Genomic DNA, 25,124 nt, shown 5'->3' with positions numbered 1-25,124 from the left:
AAATTAAAAATCGACTAAATCGCGCCAACGTAAGTGCGCACAATAACAAAGATCGCGAAACGAGGCGAATTTGCTCCCAGAGCTAGTGACAAAGCTTTATTGCGCTTTCGATCTGCATTAAACCTAACTTAGACTAGATTTCAACATTCTTATCCACTTTATTAATAAATGCGCAAATCTGCGCCAACAAGCGATAAAAATACAAGCACATCGATACAGTTATTAAGATATCTATATTTCTATAAGAAAGAATAAAAATTTTTAATAGCCCAAAAAAATATATTCTCACATTAAGGTGAAAAAATATGTTACCGCACTGCTTGTTTCTCTTTGGGCCGCGAGGCGTACCCGCCCTACTTGAGACGAACACTTACTCGCGTCTCCCTCATTTTGGCCATTAAATGGTCAACAGCCCGTGTCGGCAGTCATGCCCCCTCTCCCCATCACTGGAAAATTAGTCGGACAATGTTTGACAAATCACTCTTCATAACTGATATTAATTATAATTGATATTAATTATAAGTAACGTTTTTCGGGATTTTTCCATACTTGCGGGTGGTATATCCCGAAACCCCGTCGTAATGTGCACCTTTATCACATAAGGTAACTACAGTGAAAATTTCAGCTTCCTAGCTCTTACGGTTGGGCTGTGCGTTGATCACCAATCACTCAGTCAATCAGTCAGTCAGTCGTTACGTCGTCTTGATTGTTGCGCCGAGGCTTGGCCGCGCTTAGGATCTTCGGCCCGGGCATATCTGGGGTGGCCTGGCAGGCGTCCTCCAGCGTGGGATTCAGTGGCTGTGCGTTCTCCTAATTGCGTAGGATGTTGTAAGATTTCGTTTTCTATCACAATTGTGTGTGGGTGTGTGTGTGTGTTTAAAAGTCTTAGGTACTATTTGGACCATTTAATTCCGGCAATATGTTTGCACTTAACAAATTTTGCTTTGAAAAAAGTAAGACCAATGTGGTCGGCATGAAAGGTGAAAACTTTAATAAGCTTTCGAGGCATGGCACACCCGCGGTTGACCGCTGACAAAATCGAACTCCCTGCTGTGCGTTTGGGCAACAACATCATAGGTGCCGAAATTTAGCGCACGCATGCATTTAAAGGTGGTCGCTGCCCATATGGACGGCTGTATTTTTTAGTCAACGTCCCTGATGAAGGTCAAGGGCATGCGAACAGCTCTCCTTCTACTCTCCTTAGAAGCGATTCGGACGGCCAATCGCAATCGCTCTCTTTCGTTACTCCTTCAATATTCAATTAATTGGACGCCACTATTTGCCCGTCTTCACCCCCGATACTCTGCCAATATGACAAAAAGATTGTAGTGATCGGAGTGGAGCTTCCCTTATCAATTCTTTTGCTTCAATGTATTGCAGTGTAGGTTATTTTATTCATCATTTAGATCTGAACGAATTGTTCAGAGTCATATGTATGAAGAAGAGTTTAAACTGTATTCGTCAACTTAACTGAACATAAGAAAGATGTAGTGGTAGGTTTGAATGTTATTTTATTAATGAATCGTTTATAGCATCGTCTTATCACCGCGTAGATGCGCTACCGGTAATGCCCGCAGCGGAGCGGCTGCATTATATATATCTCATATATATTGCTGCTAACAGCGATAAGCGAGAGAGAGAGAGAGAGAAAATGTTCTGAGCGCTCAAGTTTGTACATAGCTAGTCGGTCAGCGTGAGAACTCTGCATTTATGTCGCATGGAGTATGAGTAAATCACAATTGATTTCAGTTGTTTATGAAAACACTGCAACAAGGTGCCACAGTGTGTTTGTACATACATATAAGTTGCACATATTGTACTGCACTTAACTACGGTGGACATTCGATAAATGCGCATACCACAAAATTTTGGCGTGGCCGATAATACCGAACGCAATAAAATCAAAATGGAATATCTGCGCTGCCGTTAGTGCAAAGAGCCACATATTTAAACATATTGCAACTTTGAGACTTCTTTGCTCCGACACAAATCATGTTTTGACTACACAGCCCAAATCAATGTATAACTCAATAAATAAGTACTTTAATTCTTTTATTATCTATTGGGAGTTAATTTGATATGCCTGAAGTCAGACTAATTATTAGGAAAATTTTTTTTAAATTAAAAAACATATTCACCCTGCATATAACAGCACGAGTATGATTTAAATGTATCCTCTTTTTTGTGCACCTACAAGCAATGAGCTGATTATTAAGAATAAAACAAAGGGCATACAATTTACGTTTGAAAAATAAACGCTATAATTAAAAGCTTTTTTACCCCTATTTCTTTAAATATTTGTAGTATTATATTTATTCAGCTGTTCGTTAATGCAGACAGGAGATTTGTTGAGCGAGTCCTCGCCAATAAAGTGCATTTAAGTAATCTACAGCGACTCACTTCAATATAATTTTTTCCGCCTGTGCACAAATTTAATTTTAAATATCGGGTTGCGCATAAAAAAAATATATATCTATAGAGTATTAGTTGTCTGGCATATGGGAATGTGGAGTAGCAGTTACTAAGGACTGGATGTTTTATTCCATAGTTTCAAAACAACGATACGTAACACATCTTAGTGCGAATAAGTGTTGTAATTAAAATACCGATATTGATATCGGAATTATAATTATTAAAATACCGATTTTGATATCGGAATTATAATTATTAGATTTTAGCGCTTAAATTTGCTTGCTGCGCGCGTTATATATTAAAAAAATTAAAAAATGGATATCGAATTGCCTTACATGGCAGAGTATGCCAAATCGGGACGAGCTTCTTGTAAAGGATGTAAAACAGCAATTTTAAAGGATTCCTTGCGGCTTGCAGTTATGGTTCAAGTAGGTTTAACATAAATACATACATACATGTAAGTATAAATGTAGATATAGACATTGTAGGCCAATACATTTAAAGACCGTGAGTATCCACGACACATTGTGCCTTCCATATCCATTCGAGCTCTGTGAAACTTCATTAATATTTGATCATACAGGTAACATCAATTCATACACTGGATTACGTGTTTGCCGTACATATATTCATATAGCAGTCTACACCGTAGGGTCATTTATGAGTAATTAACATTTGTTTACTTGTATAAACCATTCCTATCCCTAAACTATATACATATGTACCCTGTAAATGTATGTAACAGGCAAAAGAAAGCATCTCCGACCACATTAAAATGTAGTCCTTATCTGCATCGCAAGCCGAGTCGATCTAGCCATGTTCGACTAACCGTCCGTCCGTATGAACGCAAGAATCTCAGAACCTATAAGAGCTGGAGAATTTAAATTTTTTACGCAGGTTCTCCTAGTGCCCGTGAGTACGAGTTTGTTTCCAATGTTTGTTTGCCTCGTTTTAAAGCAATCAATAAAATTTGATTCATTTATTCCACTATGCTTGAGAAATGTCACATTTTCAAATTTCATTTATTGGAGTACCATTCCAAATACCGCTTCTTTAAACAATCAGCTGATCGGTTTGCTTTGAAACCTAAACGTCGCAAAGTTTTCCCTTCAAAAATCAAATAATACGGCCCCGAAGTAAGGGCTCCATTTAATAGACTGCAGGAAATGACCAACTTTAAATGCTAAAAACTGGGGGTTATTAGAATTTAAAATTATAATTTAAAGTTACCACTTGCCTTCGTTTGCTATATCTAAAATGTGACATTTTGAAAAATATGTAAGAAATGTGTACAGTGGAATTAGGCTGTTAAGGATAAATATCTTTCATTTGATAGCTATCACCACCCTTCTGCTTACACAGCATAGCTAAAAATCAAATAAATAAACCCATTTAAACTACCCACCAATTTAATAGCCTCTGTCCACTGGCCTTTGAAATGTCACATTTTCAAATTTCACATATTGGTGTCCCAAAGTTTTTCTTCCAAAACTCAAATAATGCGCTCTCGAAGTAAGGTTTCATCTAAGGTATTTATTTCGATATTTCGCCATTGTTATACCCTTGCAGAGGGTATTATAATTTTGTCGTGAAATGTGTTACGTATAGAAGGAGACATCTCCGACCCCATAAAGTATATATATTCTTGATCAGCATCAACAGCCGAGTCGATAGAGCCATGTCCGTCTGTCCGTCTGTCTGTTTCTATGCGAACTAGTCTCTTAGTTTTAAAGCTATCTTAATGAAATTCTGCAGAAGTCCCACTTACTTGCACGCAGCTCATATGTTAAAACCAGCTGGATCGGACCACTATATCATATAGCTGCCATAGGAACGATCGGTCGAAAATTAAGTTTTTGTATGAAAAAACATTTTGTTTGTCAAGATATCTTGACCAAACTCGGCAATTATTAGTTTTACTAAGCTCCTCATATATATGCAAAATCCTATTAAGATCGGACCACTATATCATATAGCTGCCATAGGAACGACCGGTCGAAAATTAAGTTTTTGTATGAAAAAACATTTTGTATATCAAGATATCTTGACCAAACTCGGCATTTATTAGTTTTACTATGCTCCTCATATATATGCAAAATCCTATTAAGATCGGACCACTTTATATGGTATAAGAGGGTTCAGGGTAGCCTCTTACTTTTTATACCATGAACCCATTAAAAATGGGTATAAGGGTATATTGTATTTGTGCAAAATCCAAATGTATGTAACAGACAGAAGGAAGCATCTCCGACCCCATAAAGTATATATATTCTTGATCAGCATCAACAGTCGGGTCGATATAGCGATGACCGTCTGTCTGTTTATATGCTAACTAGTCTTTCAGTTTTAAAGTTATCTTTATAAAACTTTGTAGAAGTCCTCCTTTCTGTTGCACGCAGCACATATGTCAAAACCAGCTGGATCGGACCACTATATCATATTGCTGCCATAGGAACGATCGTTCGAAATTTAAGTTGATGTATGAAAAACTTTTTTGTCATTCAAGATGCTTTGATTATTTTTGCAAAATCGTATTTACATCCGACTCCCTTATCATAAAGCTGCCATAGGAATGATCGGTCGAAAACTAGGTTTTTGATTATAAACCTGTTTTGTTTATCAAGATATCTTGACCAAACTCTGCATTAACTATTTTCCCTGTGCTTTTTAGATACGGGCAAAGCACTAAAAGCATTATAAAAAGGTTTGGTCTGCAAGGGTATTAGATCTTCGACGTGCTGAAGATAGACTTTCTTTCTCATTTTTCTTTTAAATAATAACACTAAAAGTGTCAACCAGCCTGCCGTTGTTTTCAAAGGCTGGAAAAGGGGTATGTCATCAACAATTATTCTGAAATTGTTTCAGGGTTCCTACTACTAGTTACAAAAAAATTATTATTTTATTTATTTTCCTGATGAGCTGCATTTAGTCCAAGTTTATACTAATCCCAGTTTATTAGATGGTTTACAATTCTAGCGAGACTTTGAATTTTCATGTTGAATATGGCTATGGTCGTAGTTGTCGTACTCCTCCATAAGTATGCTTGCCTGCCCGCTAAACACGGATTCCCTGAATCTTCATTGTTAGCCAACATCAGAGTTAAATGCATTGCTGTATATCACTTTATGGTTGTTGATTTGCCATTTTGGATATAGAACCAATAATATTATTTTTTTTTATTGTGTAAAAATTTTGACACTATAATGGTTTTGTTTATTTATTTATTTCTTTTTAATCTTTTATTGTTTGTTTGTTGCGATAATTTTTTACGGTTCAATTTATTCAATGACTTGAAGTATTTTGTTTCGTTGTGTTTGGACTATAATTTTTAATACGATTTAATTATTAGTTTAGAATTTGAGGGCATACAAATTAATTGTTCTTATTTATATCTCGATGTTTTGGCATGAGTTTATTTTATTTGAGCTCGAAGGCTCGGTTTCTATGTTGTATACATAAGGAGCAGTTAGCAGCAGAAGGCGATAGAAAAAAAAGCTATTGTTTATAGTTTTGGTCTTTACGGACAGTCGTCAACGGCGCATCTGTGTTGGTTGTCTTTAAACTTTAAAATGTCAATATTTTTTTGACACTTTCGTTCCAATGCTTGTTTACGTTACGGCTTACGGTAGGTATACGTTAGTTCTGGTTTAAGATATCTTCACCAAACTCGTCAATTACGAGCTTCAAAGTTCGTTTCATGTATGTATCTGCATAACCGTAAGTAATATATATTTAGGTTCTTTACATTATGTGTATAATATATGTATATAAGTAACGGAGCGAATATAATTTAAAAAAGTGAGTCATATGTCTGCCTTTACAAACTCAACACAACATAATTTAATCTGTAATATTTATCTTGAAGAAGTAATATTTCTGTGAAAGATGTATTTTATTTTCCTCTGGTCTATTATGATGATGTACTGTTTCTTTGACGAGATCCTTAAATTGTAACGATGTAGCTTTAATTTTTCTGAAATCATCGGTATATAAGCATTGGGCTTCCTCCATTATTTCTTCTTTGATATGCATTAAAATAACGAAAATCAGTTTGCGATTTGTTTAAATGTTCAATTTGGTTACAGATTATATATATAGAATGTTGAGATCGGAATACTCTGTTTGCTGCTATTGCAAATGGGTCTTTTAAGGTCTTGGTCTGCGGATAACTTATATAATTTTATAATTCATGCATACAAACGTAAGTGCTTGCACGACATTGGGTTCTATGCAGCATACACAGTGCAAGGAAAATACAACAAATGCAATTTTTAAAATCTGTATTTTTATACCCTGAACCCATTGAAAATGAGTAAAAAAAAAAAGTGGTAAAAATTAATTTAACAGGCAGAAAGAAGCATCTCCGACCCCATAAAGTATATTTTCTTGATCAGCATCAATAGCAGAGTCGATCTTGCCATGTCCGTATGTATGAACGCAAGGATATCAAAACCTATAAGAGCTAGAGACTTGAAATTTTAGCTGTAGGTTTTCCTAGTGCCTGCGCAGATCGAGTTTGTTTCCGATAATCGATAACTTACTCCGTTTTCAAGCAATCGATAAAAATCGATATCGACGTCCTGTAAATAATAAGAGCTAGAGTCACGAAAAGTGATATGTTTACTTTAGAATAGTATATATAATTAGGTTTTACACGTTCAGTTACTTTAAAAAAGAATATTTCAATTTATTATTTTCACTAACGGCTACTTCTGTTGAGTACATTCAGATTTGATTCCCGAATATGAACTACTTTATCTAACTGTTGCGGTCGCTTAGCAAACTTCCCTTTAAGAGAGCTTGAGTCAAAATTGAGTAAAGTTTGATTATTTATGCGTGGGATAGTGCTCTGATGGGAACATTGACTGTGGCGTGATATTTAGGGTGAATTGTTTATGTCTACCAAAGGGGGACAGTTTGATCTTGACCAATGTCGATGTTATCACCAGGCCCTTTTTTTTTACAATATTAGAAATGCTTATACTTGTGCTTATGCTTTTGTGCTGAGTTATGTTAAAGGGTGGGTGCGACTATGGGTATGTTAATATATATATCAAGTATCTTTCATTTTATACCTACGGCCGCCTCCCCGCTACCACCTCATAGCTATAAACCAAGTTAATAACCCAACTTGTATTGCCCACCAATTTAAGCTACAATTTTAATGCAATTTACTTTTGAGAATACAAAAATATTCTATGGTACAATAAGATATACTGTAGAAAATTTGATTACGATCGGTAAAGAAGCACTTGTTGGCGGCACCAGCACAAATTCGAAGAATATCTGTATATATGTACACACAAATTCATGCGCGTCTGCTTCGAATTCATCAACAGCATTGCAATTGCGATTGTTTTATTTTCTGTGCTACTATTTTAATTCGTTTTTTTTCTCACTAAGACTAAATTATTGGTGTGCCTGTTGAGTAGCGGCGGTGGTAAGTGCTGATGTTTGTCGCGAGTTCGAGACGTACCGAGGAAACTATTTTTTATACCCTGAACCCATTGAAAATGGGTAAAAACGGTATATTATATTTGTGCAAAATGCAAATCTATGTAACAGGCAGAAGAAAGCATATCCGACCCCATTAAGTATATATATTATTGATCAGCATCAATAACAATTTTTTTTTTTTTTTTTTTTGTGGTATTTGTGACTGTTGAGTAGAGACGGCAGCAAGAAGTGCGGTTAGTTGCGAGTTCAAACCCATCCTAGGGATTTTGTTTTTTTAACTTGTCTTTGTTACTACTTAAGCAAACGAGCGCGTAGCGCGAGCTGCATTTGGTGTTGGAATAGGAGGGTTCAGGGTATTTCCTAGTCGGGAGTAGAAACTCTTATTGTTATACCCTAAACCCATTGAAAATGGGTAAAAAGGGTTTTATGTATTTGTGCAAATGTGTGTAACAGGCAGAAGAAAGCATCTCCGACCCAATAAAATATATATATTCTTGATCAGCATCAATAGTTGAGTCGATCTAGCCATGTCTGTCTGTCTCTGTCCGTCTGCCCGTATGTATGAACAATAGAGACTTGTAATTGTAGCTGTAGATTCTCCAAGTGCCTGCGCAGATCGAGTTTGTTTTCGATAATCGATAACTTACTCCGTTTCCAAGCAATCGATACAAATCGATATCGACATTCTGCTTTTGAGCAATTTGGGTAAATAATAAGAGCTAGAGTCACCAAACTTAATATGTTGCTTCTATAATGTTACACATAAATCAAGTATCTTTAATTTTGTACCCATTTCCACCTTCCCGCTACCACCGCAGAGCTATAAATCAACTTAACCCAACTCGTCTACCAATTTAAGTCACAATTTTAATGCCATTGACTTTTTGAGACCGCACAAATATGCTATGGTACAAAACCCAAAAAGTTATGTGTTTAACTGTGCAATTGGATGGGGCATCTAGCGGAAATTACAAGAATTTCTGTATACACACACATTCATGCGCATTTGCTTCGAAATATTGCATTGCAATTGCGATTGTTTTCTGTGCTGCTATTTTAATTCGTTTTTTTTTTCCAATAATATTTAATAAGTGGCATAGCAAGTGGTGCGGTCTGTCACGAGTTCGAGCCTTACTTACTTACTTAAACTACTTTGTTTTTTTTTTTTTTTTTTCTGGTGTAGTGTTTCTGTCAAGGAAACTTTTTTCATACTCTGAACCAATTAAAAATGAGTAAAAAGCGTATAATTTTTACGCGAACTGCATTTGGTGTTGAAATAAGAGGGTTCAGGGTATTCCCTAGTCGGGAGCACCCGACTAGAACCTCTTACTTGTGTAAGTTGTTTTCAAAGGTGAACTTACATTTTTGACCACCACTTGAAAATGTCATAACATATTTAAGAGTCTTTACGGTTCCTGAAAGCTAAGTAACTATTTAATTTATGATTATGAAAATAATTTCTGTGCGGTATATTTTTGAATTTTCTTATTTAAAATTGGAAAAATTCGAAAGAAAAAAACCGGTCACAAAATAATTTATTAAAAAAGTGAATGAACTTTGAAGTTGAAGCGAAAAGTTAAAAAGAAGATTGAGCGCCAACACTTTTTTGGTCAAACATTATTGTCAACAAAATTAAAATATCGTGTATCAATCATCTTAAAATAAATAACACCTTGTTTTTATTTTTAAGACCTAATATACTGAAATGAATGTACTGGTTTCAATGGTCCCAACTGCAACTTTTGCTTTTTTGAAAAATAGTATTCGAGAAAGTAAGCAATTTAATTATACCCGTTTTTCGCACGTGGTTCTCAGCATTCTATGAAATCTTTATCCTCACAGAAAACAACGACTACAGGTTTTGAGATGAAGTTAATAGAGCAAAGATATTTTCATAAAATTAATTGATATCGTAAGGGACCTGAACCTATCAATGTAGAATGCCAAGACGGAAAACATATGGAGCGATATTATCAGAAGAAAGACCCGATACTTGAACCATTTTATAACACTGATGATAGGAAAATTTTTAAGGTGTTTTTGTTTCTGTCTCCAAATTTATAAAAAGAAAGTTAAAAATGTATATATTGTGATTACTGCATACTTTGGGCTATGCCATATACAATTTTTATACCCTTGCAGAGTGTATTATATATATTGTCGTGAAATGTATAACGCATAGAAGTAGGTGCCATAGGAACGATCGGTCGAAAATAAAGTTTTAGTATGGAAAAAAATTTTGTTTTTCAAGATATCTTGACCAAACTCGGCATTTATTAGTTTTACTAAGCTCCTCATATATATGCAAAATCCTATTAAGTCGGACCACTATATCATATAGCTGCCATAAGATCGCCCGGACGAAAATTAAGCTTTTGTATGAAACATTTTGTTTTTCAAGATGTCTTGACCAAACTCGGCATTTGTTAGTTTTACTAAGCTCCTCATATATATGCAAAATACTATTAAGATCGGAACACTATATCATATAGCTGCCATAGGAACGATCGGTCGAAAATTAAGTTTTTGTATGAAAAAACATTTTGTATATCAAGATATCTTGAGCAAACTCGGCATTTATTACTTTTACTACGCTCCTTATATATATGCAAAATACTATTAAGATGGGAACACTATATCATATAGCTGCCATAGGAACGATCGGTCGAAAATTAAGTTGTTATATGAAAAAACATTTTGTTTTTCAAGATATCTTGAGCAAACTCGGCATTTATTAGTTTTACTATGCTCCTTATATAAATTAAGATTTAAATAATAGTCCTCGCGGATTATCTATATTTAACTTTATTTGGGTAATAATTTCTAAAACACTAGGCCGATACGCCGTAGTGAGTGAGTTAATTTACGCGCGAAGTCTCTGGGCCGATGTGCCTCAGTGAAAGCCGCATTAAAAACTAAATTTACAAAAGATTGATCAAAAATACCTAAGCTATTGTGTGCTTTCACAACGGCTGCTAGAATGCTTAGCTTGCGCCTCGTGCGCTGCCGTCGTGCAAGAACATCCGGCCCAGAGCTATGTCAGCATCTGCGGCTGGTGTTATGTTGCATTTTGCTGACCCCTGTTAGCTCGTAAGAACATCCGGCTCATTGCTATATCAGCATCTGGAGCTGGTGTCGTTGGCCTCTGTTAACTGCTCCCCTTTTAAGTTAAGGCCGCCCTCGGCCGTTCCTATCTCGGCGATCACCTTCTTAATCTCCTTGGCCGATGCCATGTTTTTGGTGAACCGACGGTAGGTGACTCCGACGCAAATTATGATGCAACACACAGCACCCAACAAGAAGGCTATTACCACGCTGTCGACGCTTCCAATTTCGTCCTTGACTTCCTTGATGATCTCCAGGTTACGTTCATTCAGGCGATGAAGGTAGGATAGACTCAACACGACTTGGTGGCCGGTGACGTTCAGAAGGGGAGATGCCGCGATGCCGGGGAACTTACTCTGGAAGTTGTTGCAATTCAAGTACTTAGTTTCGTTGATCAGAGCCCAATTATTGAACGTGATTGGATTCGTTCCGTGAACCCAACTGATCGGGTCTAAGTGATTCGGCTGCATTTGGCAGTTTGCATGCAGCTCTCTGGCACAAGAGCTGATCGGTGAAAGTTGACAAAAGGTTCCTCCCGGCGTGGAAGTGCAATTCTTAAGGGCAAGCACTTGATCTCCGCCCTCAGCTATAATGTTGTCGTCAATTGTAGCACAGCATTCTCATGTGCAACTGGATACAGCATAACCTTTCTGCAAGCAATTTTGATTTTCGGGAACTTAATGATAAAGTGAAGGGCATTAACAGATTGTAATACTTTCACGGACGCAACGGACATGAGGTCAAAGGTCATAAGGTCTTATGAAATATCCTATATTAAGTGTTATGTGTTAACTTATATATGCAAAATACTATTAAGATGGGAACACTATATCATATAGCTGCCATAGGAACGATCGGTCGAAAATTAAGTTGTTATATGAAAAAACATTTTGTTTTTCAAGATATCTTGACCAAACTCGGCATTTATTAGTTTTACTTTACTCCTCATATATTTGCAAAATCCTATTAAGATCGGACCACTATATCATATAGCTGCAATAGGATCGATCGGTCGAAAATTAAGATTTTGTATGAAAAAACATTTTGTATATCAAGATATCATGACCAAACTCGGCATTTATTAGTTTTACTATGCTCCTCATATATATGCAAAATCCTTTAAAGATCGGACCACTATATTACCTAGCTGCCATAGGATCGATCGGTCGAAAATTAAGTTTTTGTATGAAAAATCATTTTGTTTATCAAGATATCTTGCCCAAACTCGGCATTAACTATTTTCCCTGTGCTTCTTAGATACGGGAAAAGCACTAAAAGCATTATGAAAAGGTTGGGTCTGCAAGGGTATTAGATCTTCGGCGTGCCGAAGATGGCCTTTCTTTCTCGTTTTATTTTAACACTACTATTTCCTAAGTTTACAGCACGCATCTGTTCAGTCGACTTCAGCGTTTAATTTATATTAATTTTTATTTTTAGTCAGCCTTTCATGACGGAAAAATGCCAAATTGGTTTCACAAGGACTGTTTTTTTAAGAAACAAAAGCCAGCCTCCGTAGGGGACATCAAGAACTTCGAAAATTTGAGGTTTGCGGACCAAACTGAGGTCTCGAAACTGATTGGTATGTATATTCGACTATCTCAAAATAAAATATTCCAACTTTTGTTATTAGAAACTTTATCGGTAACTGTTGCTGGCAAACGTTCAAAGTCCGAACAGGAAGCACTTAAAGATTTTGGGATTGAATACTCTAAATCAGGTCGAGCAACATGTCGCGGCTGCGAACTAAAAATAAGCAAGGATGAAGTTCGAGTCTTTAAAACCGTTTACGATACTGAAATTGGCATGAAATACGGCGGCCAAAAAGTATGGCATCATTTGGAGTGCTTTGCAAAAATGCGATCGGACGTTGGTTGGTTTGACACTGGCGAAAACCTGCCTGGATATAAGCTTCTTAAAGACGAAGATAAGGAGGTTGTTTTAAAACTTCTTCCGTGAGTAAAATTCATTTTATTTGACATCTATATTCGCAGAGTGAAAAAGAACCGAAGGCTTGCATACCCTTTTTATATCCACGCTGCAGCAAAGAGATACTTTTCTTTATCACGCCCACAAGTGGGTGGGTGACCAGCAAGTTTAGAACTAGTAATCACATTAAGTTACTGACTTAATTCCTTACTTATTACTGATAACTGCATAAAAATCGTTGCCACGAGGACATTTAACGTCCAGAGCTTTATAATTCCAACAGGTATCTACATAAAATTTCGCCGTATCGAGCTCATATATTTTTATTCCCTGAATCCATTAAAAATGGGTAAAAAGGGCATATTGTATTTGTGCAAAATGTAAATGTATGTAACAGGTAGCATCTCTGACCCTATAACTGACCCAAGTCAAGTTAGCCATGTCCGTCCGTTAGATGTAGGTCCTCCGAGTGATTGCGCAGATCGAGTTTGTTTCCGATAATCGATAACTGGCCCCGTTTCCAAGTAATCGATAAAAATCTATATCAAAACCCTTTGGGCAATTTTGGTAAATAATAAGAGATAGAGTCACCAAACTTAACATGTATCTTCTAGAATAGTACATATATTTGCATTTGGTGTTGGAAGAAGACGGTTCAGGGTATCCCCTAGTCGGGAACACCCGACTTGACCCTCTTACTTGTTTATTATATTATACGCACCCACACCCTCTGCTAGGCGCATTGGTTTAAGCTTTGCTAACTAAACTCTTCACCAACACACGCTAATAGCGAGAAGGGAAAAATAGTTGAGCGAGATGTGAAGCTGCATGAGCTGGCAGGCTTAATAAATAATCATGTTTCTTACAACTATTTTTAATATTATTTACATTTTCTTATATATATTCTTATACCTACACCTTTTATAATGTGCGGCCTTGCAATTCATGTGACGTTAGCAAAGACCATTGCAGGTCCAACCATCCTGGTCATATTATTCCTAGGCGAATCACGGCCCGTAATTGTAGGAAAGAAATTGTGTCACCAAGTCCCCCTGTAAGGTCAACCCCATAGCGACAATAGGAACACCTCCGTTTGTGGTCGTGACGGTTGACTATGTTCATACTTGGCTCTCACTTCCGGTCGACTCAATCTCAGCATTCAGCCAGGCGTGCACGTTAGTGAAGGTCTTGAAATCGCCGCTATTGTCTTACAGGCTTATTTCTCTTGGTGCTGTGGCTTAAAAAGGAATTATATCCCTGAGTCTACCAAATTAAAAGGCCCTATCTGATACAATGATGATTACGTGCTTACTATGCTAACACTGGTTGACGTTACTCAGATGCTGTATTGTGATTAGCCTTGGTTGTGCTTCGCTGAGTGCGTGTGCATAGAGGTGTGTGTCTGTATTCATTTATTGCCATAGCACTCCCACACACTCTCATACTGTTGGCAACTTAGCAGAAGGCTGAGTTGACCAGAAATGACTTCCCACACAACTATGTAATTTATACATCATTAAAAAAACAACAAATCACAACAAAAAAAGCCTACAGAATCTACGAATATATACAAGTAGTTAACATGTGTACCACTATTATCAGAACGCGTCACGAACTTAGACTGCTGTAACGAACAAGAAATATAAGTAACACACAAACCTACGAATACTTTACAACCTTTCAACAATACAAAGGCAACAAGTACCAGGCTCTAGTCGACAGTTCCCGACTAGGGGATATCATGAACTCTTCTACCAATACGTTGGCGTGCTACGAGCGCGCTTGCCTTAGCAGTAATAAAATAATTACTTCCTCCCTAGCGAATTCGAACCTGTACCGACCGCACTATTCTACTTGACAGCCATAACAATTCGTTTACGACGAGAAAACAAATCGAATTAAATATAGCTGTTAAATGAAAGCTACTTGATCTGTATATGGTTACTAGTCAAGAATCTATAGTTGGTGACTCTATATCTAAAAACCTAGCTCAAAAACAAGAAATCGATACCGAAATTTATCGATGATTGGAAACGGGGAAAGTTATTGAATATCGCAATCTTGTACTGCTATAACAGGATCTGAGATTCTTGCGTTCACGCGGACGGACGGACAGACAAACGAACATGGCTAGATCAAGTCAGCTATTGATTCTGATTAACGCAAGGATCTCAGAAGAGCCTATAAGAGCTAGAGACCTGAAATTTTAGATGTAGGTCCTCCTAGTGCCTGCGCAGATAGAGTTTGTTTCCGATAATCGATAACTTACTCCGTTTCCAAGCAATCGATAAAAATCGATATCACAATTCCGTTTTTGAGCAATTTTGGTAAGTATTAAGATATTATATTATATTATAATTATGTATATATCAAATACCTTTCATTTTATACCTATAGCCACCTCCCCATTAATGCCCCAGAGCTATAAATCAAGTTAATAACCCAACTTATATTGCCAACCAATTTAAGCCACAATTTAAATGCAATTGACTTTTTGAGAATACACAAATATTCTGTGGTACAATGAGATATACTGTAGAAAATTTCATTAAGACCGGTTAACAAAATACCAAAGTTATATGTAACTGCGCAATTGGATGGGCGGCTAGCGAAAACATCAATGCAACTGCATTTGGTGTTGGAATAAGAGTGTTCAGGGTATTCCCTAGTCGGGACCTCCCGACTAGAACCTCTTACTTGTTGTTTTTAATGAAGTCCCGTACCTCGAGCAAGCTAAACAATTATTTATAAAATGGAAATTTTAGTGACTAGCAAAAAAAATATATATTTTCCTCTGCGATTGTTGAACTCGCAACCACCTTCACCTAGCAAACTTGATTTTATGAGCAAAAACATTAAGAATTTAATTTAAACAGGCTATTGTCAAATGATTTTTTATTGTTAACGTTCTATATTTCACGAGTCTTGCTTAACATTTCGGTGAAAAGTAATGTAACACTTACTGTTAAATGATATAATAGCCTGCATGTCAATTGGTGAGCGACTAGTTTCCATAAAAACAGACAACTCGGCTGTTGGTGTTGTTTAAAAGAAAAAGAAGCATAATATTAAACATACTTATTTTCTTATTCATTTGCAGTTTGGTTAAATCTGAAGATACTCCAGACGCCAAGAAGCCGAAGCTAGAGCCTAATGTTGAAATCGAAGAAAAAACAAAGATGAAAAAGTTAAAAAAGCAGAATGATATTTTGTTTAATTATCGTGATAATTTAAAAAGAGAAATGAAAAAATCAGATATCGAGAAGCTGTTAAAATATAATGCACAGGAGCCTTTGACTGGAGATTCGGAAAAGCTGTTAGATCAAGCAGCAGATCTATTGGCATTTGGTGCAATTAAGTCTTGTCCAGAATGCAAGAGTACGCAGTTCATCTTTAACAAGTCAGGTTACCTTTGTAATGGAAACATATCAGAATGGACCAAATGCACACAGCTATTAACTGATCCTCAAAGGACTTCATGCAAAATTCCAAATGAACTTAAATCTGAATATCGTTTTTTGAGCGGTTTCAAAAATAAGCCAGAAGCCCGACTTATCCAGTATGTACCTCCAAGTGCATTAACTATTGCTAAAAACATTGCCATAAAGAAAAATCCAGAAGAACTGAATGGGTTAGTAACCAAACAATTTTTTAAATAACAACTTTGTCAAAAGTTCAGTAGATGAATACAACGCTTTAACTATAAACCTTATTGATGCCTTAAATCATGAAACTACAATGCTTTTGTTATGATCCTATGATTGAAAACCTTGTGAGGGCGCACACAACTATTCTTATTCTACCTTTTGCTTGTATCTGTGAATTTTTTTAGATCTTTTAGATGAGTGAATTTATGAAAATATTTCTTTTGATTTCATTTTAGTCCAAAAATAAAACGAGAACGACCACCATTATACAACTTTAAATTCTCATCTATCGGCTTGAAAGATAATGAAGCGGAAATAAAAAAGCGAATCGGAAAGTTGGGAGGTAAATATGATACCAAAATAACTAATGACACTATTGCCATAATATCAACCGAAAAAGAAGTTAAAATATTCAGTTCTCGAATGAAAAAAGCAAAAGACTTTGGAATACATATTGTTCCTATGAAGTATCTCGATTCAGTGGAATCTGATAGCTCTGGCGCCATTGATTTTATAAGTAGAATGACTCTTTGCGACTGGGGAACCGACCCATCAGGCCGCTTTCCTCAAGAAGAGATAAAAAGCTCAAAATCGAAAAGTATCTATACAAAATCTGTACCAAAATCGGTAACTCTTAGAGTGAAGAATGGATTCGCTGTTGATCCTGATAGTGGACTGGAGGATATCGCGCACGTGTATGTTCAAGGCGACAGTGAATATAATATTATACTTGGCTTAACAGACATTCAACGAAACAAGAATTCATATTACAAGTTACAACTTTTGGAAGCCGATAAACAAAATAAGTATGTCTATAATTTGCATTCACAATTAGCATATTACACATATTACATTTAACGTTTTATTTTTTCTATTTATATAGGTATTGGATTTTTCGCTCTTGGGGTCGTATTGGAACAACTATTGGAAGCTCAAAGGTGGAAGATTTCAAAACTGTAGTCGATGCTATACAATGTTTTCATAATGTGTACGCAGAAAAGACAGGAAATGAATTTAGGAACAGAAATAATTTTGTTAAGATACCGGGTCGTATGTACCCAATCGATATACAATATGAAGAATATAAGGAAGTAAATGACGCTAGCAGTGGAAATATTGATTCTAAACTTGAACCTTCAGTTCAAAATTTAATAAAACTTATATTTGATGTCGACTCAATGAAGAAAACAATGATGGAATTCCACATAGATTTGGAAAAAATGCCCTTAGGCAAACTTAGCTTAAAGCAACTGCAGTCAGCATATACTGTTGTAAATGAAATATATGAATTGATTCAACAAGGTGGCACCAATGCTCGATTTATTGATACCAGTAATCGATTCTATACATTAATTCCGCATAGTTTTGGAGTCAATGCACCACCTTTAATTGAAACGATTGAACAGATAGAAAATTTGCGGCAAATGTTGGATTCATTAGCGGAGATAGAAGTTGCCTATAATTTAATAAAGAACGAGGATCATTTGGGTAATGTTAATCCATTGGATAAACATTACGAACAATTAAAAACACATCTGGAACCGCTTGACAAAAACAGTGAAGAATTCACAATTTTAAACAAGTACGTGCAAAATACTCATGCATCTACACATAGTTCATACGAGCTTCACGTAATAGATGTATTTAAGGTAGCTCGACAAGGTGAAGCTCGGCGCTTTAAGCCTTTTAAGAAGCTACCAAACCGAAAATTGCTTTGGCACGGTTCTCGACTTACAAACTTTGTTGGAATATTATCGCATGGCTTGAAAATTGCTCCGCCTGAAGCACCACCAACTGGCTATATGTTCGGCAAGGGCATTTATTTTGCAGATATGGTGTCTAAATCGGCAAACTATTGTTGTACCAGTCAACAAAACTCTACAGGACTTTTGCTTCTGTCTGAAGTGGCTTTAGGAGACATGATGGAATGTACGGCTGCCAAGTATGTAAATAAATTACCAAAAGGTAAACATAGCTGTTTTGGTCATGGTCGCACGATGCCAAATCCCAAAGAGTCATATGTACGAACTGATGGTGTTGAAATACCACTAGGAAAGCCTATCACTGATGCGAATTTCACATCTTCGTTGTTGTATAATGAGTTTATTGTCTATGATATTGCTCAGGTCAATGTCCAATATTTATTTCGCATGGAGTTCAAATATAAGTATTAATAAAATTTGCTTATTAAACCAGTACAAATGACTATTTTTCTCTGATCTACTTTTAAGTACTTGCAAGTGGCAACTGGAGTAACAGGCCCTAACGCAGTCATAATTATTTTTGGACAAAATTGCGCTAGAGAAGTAGACAAAAAGTTAAAATAAATTGGTTTGACGTGTCCGCTAATGGAACGGAAGTATGATATAGTAGAGCTTGATTTCAATGTATTTAATTTAAATTAATGTATTTAAACCAAAATCGGTCGCCGATTAGAGGAACGGTTGAAAACTTGTGAATTCCTTTACAAATAGCAAGTCTAGAATGTATTCTTGAAGCATTATGTTTAAAGATTGACAAGGAAAGACTAATGCAGGCAAAAATTGAGGAAATATATGGTGGTGATGGTTTTGTGGCCGAATTGGATAATCACAATCAAGATTAAACTATTATCGATTATCGTCTCATGAATACAGAGCTCTGATGTGGTTGTGTCAACGAGAGATATTTCTTGCACCTCAATTTGCTCAGAGTGGTCTGCGACGTACCAGAAATTATGTAACTGCTGCTATATGGTTAATAAAAATATAATTATACATTTTAGCGCCATACGTATTAAAATTCGATGTCGATTCGATTCGATCTGAGAGTAGATTATTCGATTTTTATATGATACAGTAGTTGTTACCTGCCTCATTAGAGTAAGCCTTGGTTTCGAGGTTAACTTTCTGGACACTCCGGCTCCATCATGTGTTTGTTAGAATACGCTCTGGGTTACCTGACCCGTCGCACAGATTTGGCATAGATCTCTTCTACTGTTGGGTTCGCTCTGGAAACAATGGTGCGTACCCACAATATACCGAGGAATCGACTAATACAGGCACTCCTAGCACAGGATACACCAACGCTAGTCTAAACCCTACACTGCTCAGTATCCTCGATGGTTTGCACACAATTTTGTTCAAGGAAGCAGTCGTTGGTTCTTGTATCGAACTATCGTACTAGTTTTTCTATGTATTGCTAGGCGTCCTGGGTATCCTTGATGGCTTTGCTTCAAGTTCCTCGATGCCCTGTTCTTGCCCCGAGTAACTTACTGATCCAGTGTAGTTTAGCCCGCTCGTAGCCACTGGATCTGGATATTATCTAGCTGTCACACTCTCTAATGTCGGCGGGTTTCTCTAGTTTCCGGCTGCTGATAAGTACTGCCTCCGGTTTTTGTGCAACCTGTTGTCACCTGTTGGGCTGCTTCAGTGGTTCTTCTCGCCACCGTGACGATTGCGATGTCGTCTGTGAAGCCTACGATGTTGCAAACAGGTGGAAGGGCAAGACGGACCATTCCGTCGTACATTATATTCTATAGCAAGGGTTCACACACTGATCCTTGCGGGAAGCCTCCAGTAATAGCGTACTTGCGTCGCCCTGCAGCTATGTCGTAAACTGTCCTTAAAGTATCTGGCAACAAGATTTATGAGATACTCTGAGATCTGCAGTCTGGAAAGTGCCAACACTATATTTGGCCAGCTTATCGAGTTTATGGCGATTTTTACATCTAGCGTTGTCATAAGGCATTATTTTTATCCCCGCTGCACCAGTGTTTGCCATTTATTTCATTTTTAGACATGTCCTCAACCAATCTGATTGCATCGACAGTGCTTCTATACTTTCGAAACCCGAACTGATGGTCATATTCCTTAGTGCACATGGCTCGCCAGTAGTAATTAGCTATGCGAGCTTCTTCCTCCAGGTGGGGTCAAACACTGTTTGTCGAGAATGTGTGTTTGCATTAATGTCGTCGCATTGCGACTAGCCTGCCTGCCTTTATTAGCTCAAATTCAGCGCCATAACAGTCGACTTCTCTTTTTCTAATGTTATATTCCAAGCTGGTACCATTTTCAAGTTATTATTATTGCAAGGCCATACATCTGCGTGCAGGAACGAACCTTCTGTTTATCCCGAGTCTTGATTCAGGTTCGAGCAATAATATTAATAAATTGCAGCGATTGCGATATTAATAAGTCTGTTGTTTTCGTATTTAGCTTTGATGGTATATTCTCATTGGTATTTTATATGTTACAACAGCTGTGTCTGCCTTATGTAGTCCAGTCGCAGGACTCGCCTCCTTAGAGTACGTATTAATTTCTAGGTTCGTTTTCCGGCCACTCCGGTGACTCTTACCCTTGCATTTGCTTCTGGTGTCTCTGAACGATCGTACAGATTCCTCACAGAGCACTTCCACTGCTGGGTTCGCTTTGAAAACAAAAGGACGATGGGTGGGGTACCCTTTAATGCTTTTGCCTATTCTAATGATGTCCTGGTATCCTCCCACTTTTTTCTTTCTTGATCCAGTGCAAAGCTGCCCCGCCCCCATTATGATCCACTTGAAGTCCCAGATTTGTGCTGGGTGGGACGGGCCGCACATTTTCGTCGCTGAAGTAAAACCTGTGGCCGTCGACCTGTCTCTGTAGTTGTTGTCGTACGGCCTGCAGCGTACACATACTAAGTTGCTGAGTGCCTTATTGCGAGGGAGTCAGCTGAAATTCATTGTCCTATAAGTGAGATTTGGTTGGAAGGGTTTTTGGAAAACTATGTACCCCTTACATAAAGCTCACACCTCGCACTCCCACTTTCTAAGGGGAAACGCGATTGCTTCGTGATCTTCGGTGAGATCGGCCAGTTCCAAGTGCAGTCGTTGGTTCATCGTGAACGATTAGTGCGCCATTAACGAACGAATCGGGACTCAGGTTCCGATGGTCCCTCTATAGGTCATTTGCAGCTGATTCTTGCTGCTATTTTCTGAAAATATGATTAGTTTTTGGATTAAATTAGCCGTCACGTGGTGTTCGCTTGATGCAGGTAACATGTTTGTTAAAGTGTGTTATGTATTTTATTATTTATCGATGCAAAGAAAATATGATAAGAAGCTTTGCTCAATTTTGTACTTATCGAAACGCACAACGGAAACAGAGTCAAAGTATTATGATTTGGAACTGGAAACACTCGCGATAATTGATGCATTACGAAGGTTTTGTAAATGTCTACTAGAAAAATATTGATGTTAATCAAATTTCAACTAAGCCCACGCATAGCCCGGTGGCATTAGAACCCTAAAATTTCCAATGAAAATTGCTCAAACCGTATAGTTTATACACCGAAAACTGGAAAAGGCCAAGGGTTGCTGCACATTATTCCAAAAAGCATAAAATCTTTTGAGACAATAAATATAGACTTTTATGGGCCTGTTGAATCTGGAAGATTAAAAGCAAGATTTCATGTTAGTCGAAGGATTCAACAAATTTTAACTTGGTCGTCTTGTTTAGGTGTTACCAGATTATTTACCAGGGAGTGACGAATTTCGTCTTCAAAGGCCAAAGGCTATGTAATAAGAAAATGTAATACAAAGGCAGAATGTAGTCAACATTTTTAATCCTGAAGGCAAGGAGATGGTTGTAACGATTGTTGGATTATTAGAATTAAAGACTAATTATTGAGAATGTATGCTATTGCGTTGTTTATTTTATGTAATCATAATCTTGTCATGTTGATGCTTGACGCTCAACTGTGTCACTCAATAAATGATATGTGAGATGAATTGTTGGGTGCGTTCCTTATAACTACATTAGTACGTCATCGACTAGCAGCGACACCTAGTAACGAGACCCAGTGACGAGAGTTCGACTTTGTCAGCGAAAGTTGGATATTTTTTTTTGCCGGCCACGGAGCATGTGCTTAAAAAAAAAAAAAAAAAAAACAAAGGGCATACATTTGTTTATGACGGGCTTTCTTTATTAGTTAATTGCTTAATCCTTGAAAAAACTTAAAACTTAAGTGCAACGAAAAGAACCAAAAAATAAGAAAAAAAAATTAACGGCTCCGGTAACAAAGGGACCAGCTCCCGCACCAGAGAAGCCCAGGAAACATTCCAAAGGCCAGGATTCGGCTCAGCGGCGCACACCAGCCATATCCGCGACGCCGCTAGCCAAGCGTCGGCGCAACCCTGAAGGCGACGAGACGAGCCACCAACGATCGGACGCCAACAACGAAGAAGCGGCCACAGGCGAGGCCACGCCCACATCCTCCGAGTGAGTCCGTTCCATTTTGCCCATCCTCGTTCGAGCCCTTGGCAGAGAAATGATGGAGACTCCTGACCGTACTCCTGAAAAAGAGCAGATTTTGTGTTGTTACCTAATTGGAATTACCCATATATATCCCCTTACCACCCCCAGGGAGCTCTTTAGGTAGGGTAAGGTAGAATTAAGCCTACCTGTTGCACGACTGATTATCGTGACATACCCAGTTTTACGTAGTTGTGTGGGCACATTGTTCCTAAATTGGCGCAACGATTGCCTCTAAATTGCGTGTTTCTTTTGCGGCGACCAGCAATATCTTTGTAGTAATTCGTCGCCTGCTCCATTTAGTGCTGTTAAAATAAAAAAATAAATTCTGTAAGTTAAGAGAAAAATTTAGGAATTAATACACTTTGTCCATAAGTATAAATATATGCAACATTAATACGCACCCGGGGAAGAAATGTTCAAGCCTGAATACTAATTCATCTGAATGGAGACCTCGTGCAAATAAGAAAGAAATAAAAGAAATATTTATGCCAATAGTAATAAGAATCCACAAACCAGTATACGCAACTGTGAAGTTAACGAAATATCCACATGCATGAGATTCTAAATACTTGCAAAGATAAATGCCATAAGCGATGATTATAAATGTTATAAATTTTAAGAAAACGCAACCAATTATACGCACATATTGAAAGAAAACATGTCCGGCTAAAGTAATATTGTTGGGGAGAGAAACAAGTAGTTCCGTAACAATATGGCGCTCAATTTGAAGAAGCACTCGGCTTCTTTGAAGTCGGTGCGTAATCAAAGAAAATAAATACGATATAAATGAAGGTACAGAGAAAAGGACTCATTTGGCTTCAGGACCCACACCGCTGAAGTCTTATGTGGCACGAGTAGGTAGCTCATAATCGTGCAGCGTGTAGTGGAATCCGAGAAGTAGACGGAAGTAGAGAATATCCATAAACATGAGAAGTTTTCTTGTAGTGGTCGATGACGGTAAGTCACACAGCATACCCTACGGGTGCCCAGAAGTGCAACAGAAACCAAATAGCCTTCAAAGTAGCGTTCCTTGAATGCCGTTCGTCAAACTGACGAACTGAGCATTTGACGAATGCTTAAGTGTTGTCCACTGTCCAGATTATGCGTAGATTAGTTAGCCTGTTAGGATTTGTCTCCTCTCCCCCAAGTATTTGAAATTAATTAGAAAGAAAAAAAATTTATTTTTGTGAATGTTTTTGTGGTCGATGAGTATTATTATTCTTTATTAGTAAGATTTGTTAGTGGGTGTTTATTTATTTATTAATTTATTATGAATATTGGTAACGTTTTTTTTATAAGGGTAGTAAGCCTTGTTGAAGAGAGGGTTACAGTTCTCAGAAGGGATAAGTATGGTTGAGGAACAGGTGTCTGATTGGGCTTCTGACGCTGATGGGGTGTCGGCTCTGCCACCGCCGCGCCCGGCTGGGGGACTGGTGCAAACGCCAATGAATTTCCGGGGATTTCCAGAGAGACATATCCCCGAAAAGGGTCACCTGATAGACTTGGAGAAAGAATTGGAGCAACAAGATAAACGTCTACGGAACCTGGAGTTCCCAAAAGCCCCGAAAGACTCAGTGTTCAAATCGGCGGCAAACGCGGCGATCGCTCAGGCCCACCAAACGTATCGGCATGCTCTGCCATCTGGCATCAGCGAGTCCATCCGCGAGATGCGAGCTGGCTTCATGGAAAAAATCAAGGGCATCGATGTGCTCAGGCCGCCAGGGAGCCAAACCGCCGAGACTAACACTGCGCCGAAGCCGCCGAGACATGTCGAGCCGGAACCACGAACGGGTGCCATCCCGAAAGAACGGGAAGTGTTCCAGCGCGAGGCATTTCTACCGGCGGAGCCATCGAAGCCATATAGACAAGGCGCACGAGGGGCGGAGTACTCGTCCAGCAGCCCAGTTTACGTCGCAGATGCTCATTCGAGGAACTGGCGTAACGCGAATAACCGCCATGTCCGAGTAGAGGACCGGAGAGCGGATGATTTTCAACGTACGAGAAACGGCGTACATAAAGCTCGAGCGGTGGAACGTCAAGGAGGTCCTGCGCGGTTTCCACCTACTCCTGACCGGCTGCGCCCGCGAGTGGTATTGGATGCACGTGCGGCATTCTAGGGTCGACAGCTGGATGCAACTGCAGCATGCCGTCTTGGACAGGTTCCGGGGCTACCAGACGGATCACGATGTGATGCAGGAGCTATTACAACGAGAGCAACAGGCCTGCGAAGAGGTGGATGATTATATCCACCACATGCTTCAACTCGCCGCGCGATTCCAGAAGCCGCTGAGACACCGCGAGC

At 38.1% G+C, this 25,124-nt stretch overlaps 1 protein-coding gene across 3 annotated transcripts; it reads left to right on the top strand.

The window, feature by feature from the left end:
• Positions 1-2,674: 2,674 nt before the first annotated feature.
• On the top strand, positions 2,675-18,730 carry LOC115760386 (poly [ADP-ribose] polymerase). Of its 3 annotated transcripts, none has more exons than XM_030701684.1 (6): positions 2,675-2,840; positions 12,412-12,926; positions 16,001-16,531; positions 16,784-16,890; positions 16,951-17,353; positions 17,431-18,730. In XM_030701684.1, the coding sequence occupies exons 1-6, from the start codon at positions 2,727-2,729 to the stop codon at positions 18,719-18,721; spliced, it is 2,961 nt and encodes a 986-aa protein (XP_030557544.1). In that variant the 5' UTR covers positions 2,675-2,726; the 3' UTR covers positions 18,722-18,730. The 3 variants fall into 3 exon arrangements, with proteins under 3 accessions (XP_030557544.1, XP_030557542.1, XP_030557543.1); XM_030701683.1 differs by having other exon boundaries at positions 2,676-2,840; positions 12,412-12,553; positions 12,605-12,926; positions 16,784-17,353; XM_030701682.1 differs by having other exon boundaries at positions 16,784-17,353.
• The last annotated feature ends 6,394 nt before the right edge of the window (positions 18,731-25,124 follow it).

Source organism: Drosophila novamexicana, unplaced genomic scaffold (genome assembly GCF_003285875.2).
Source record: "Drosophila novamexicana strain 15010-1031.04,08,12 unplaced genomic scaffold, DnovRS2.1 tig00000434-arrow-pilon, whole genome shotgun sequence".
NCBI classification, from domain to species: domain Eukaryota; kingdom Metazoa; phylum Arthropoda; class Insecta; order Diptera; family Drosophilidae; genus Drosophila; species Drosophila novamexicana.
The sequence above is the reverse complement of the archived record's forward strand: the minus strand, read 5'-3'. Positions and strand labels throughout refer to the sequence as shown.

What these genes read in the sequence shown, in the direction of transcription:
- LOC115760386 (XM_030701682.1), top strand. Translation starts at nt 2,727, where the DNA reads ATGGATATCGAATTGCCTTACATGGCAGAGTATGCCAAATCGGGACGA. An exon ending in GGCTTGCAGTTATGGTTCAA is followed by an intron (nt 2,841 to 12,411) that starts GTAGGTTTAACA and finishes TTTTATTTTTAG; the next exon opens with TCAGCCTTTCATGACGGAAA. An exon ending in GTTGTTTTAAAACTTCTTCC is followed by an intron (nt 12,927 to 16,000) that starts GTGAGTAAAATT and finishes ATTCATTTGCAG; the next exon opens with TTTGGTTAAATCTGAAGATA.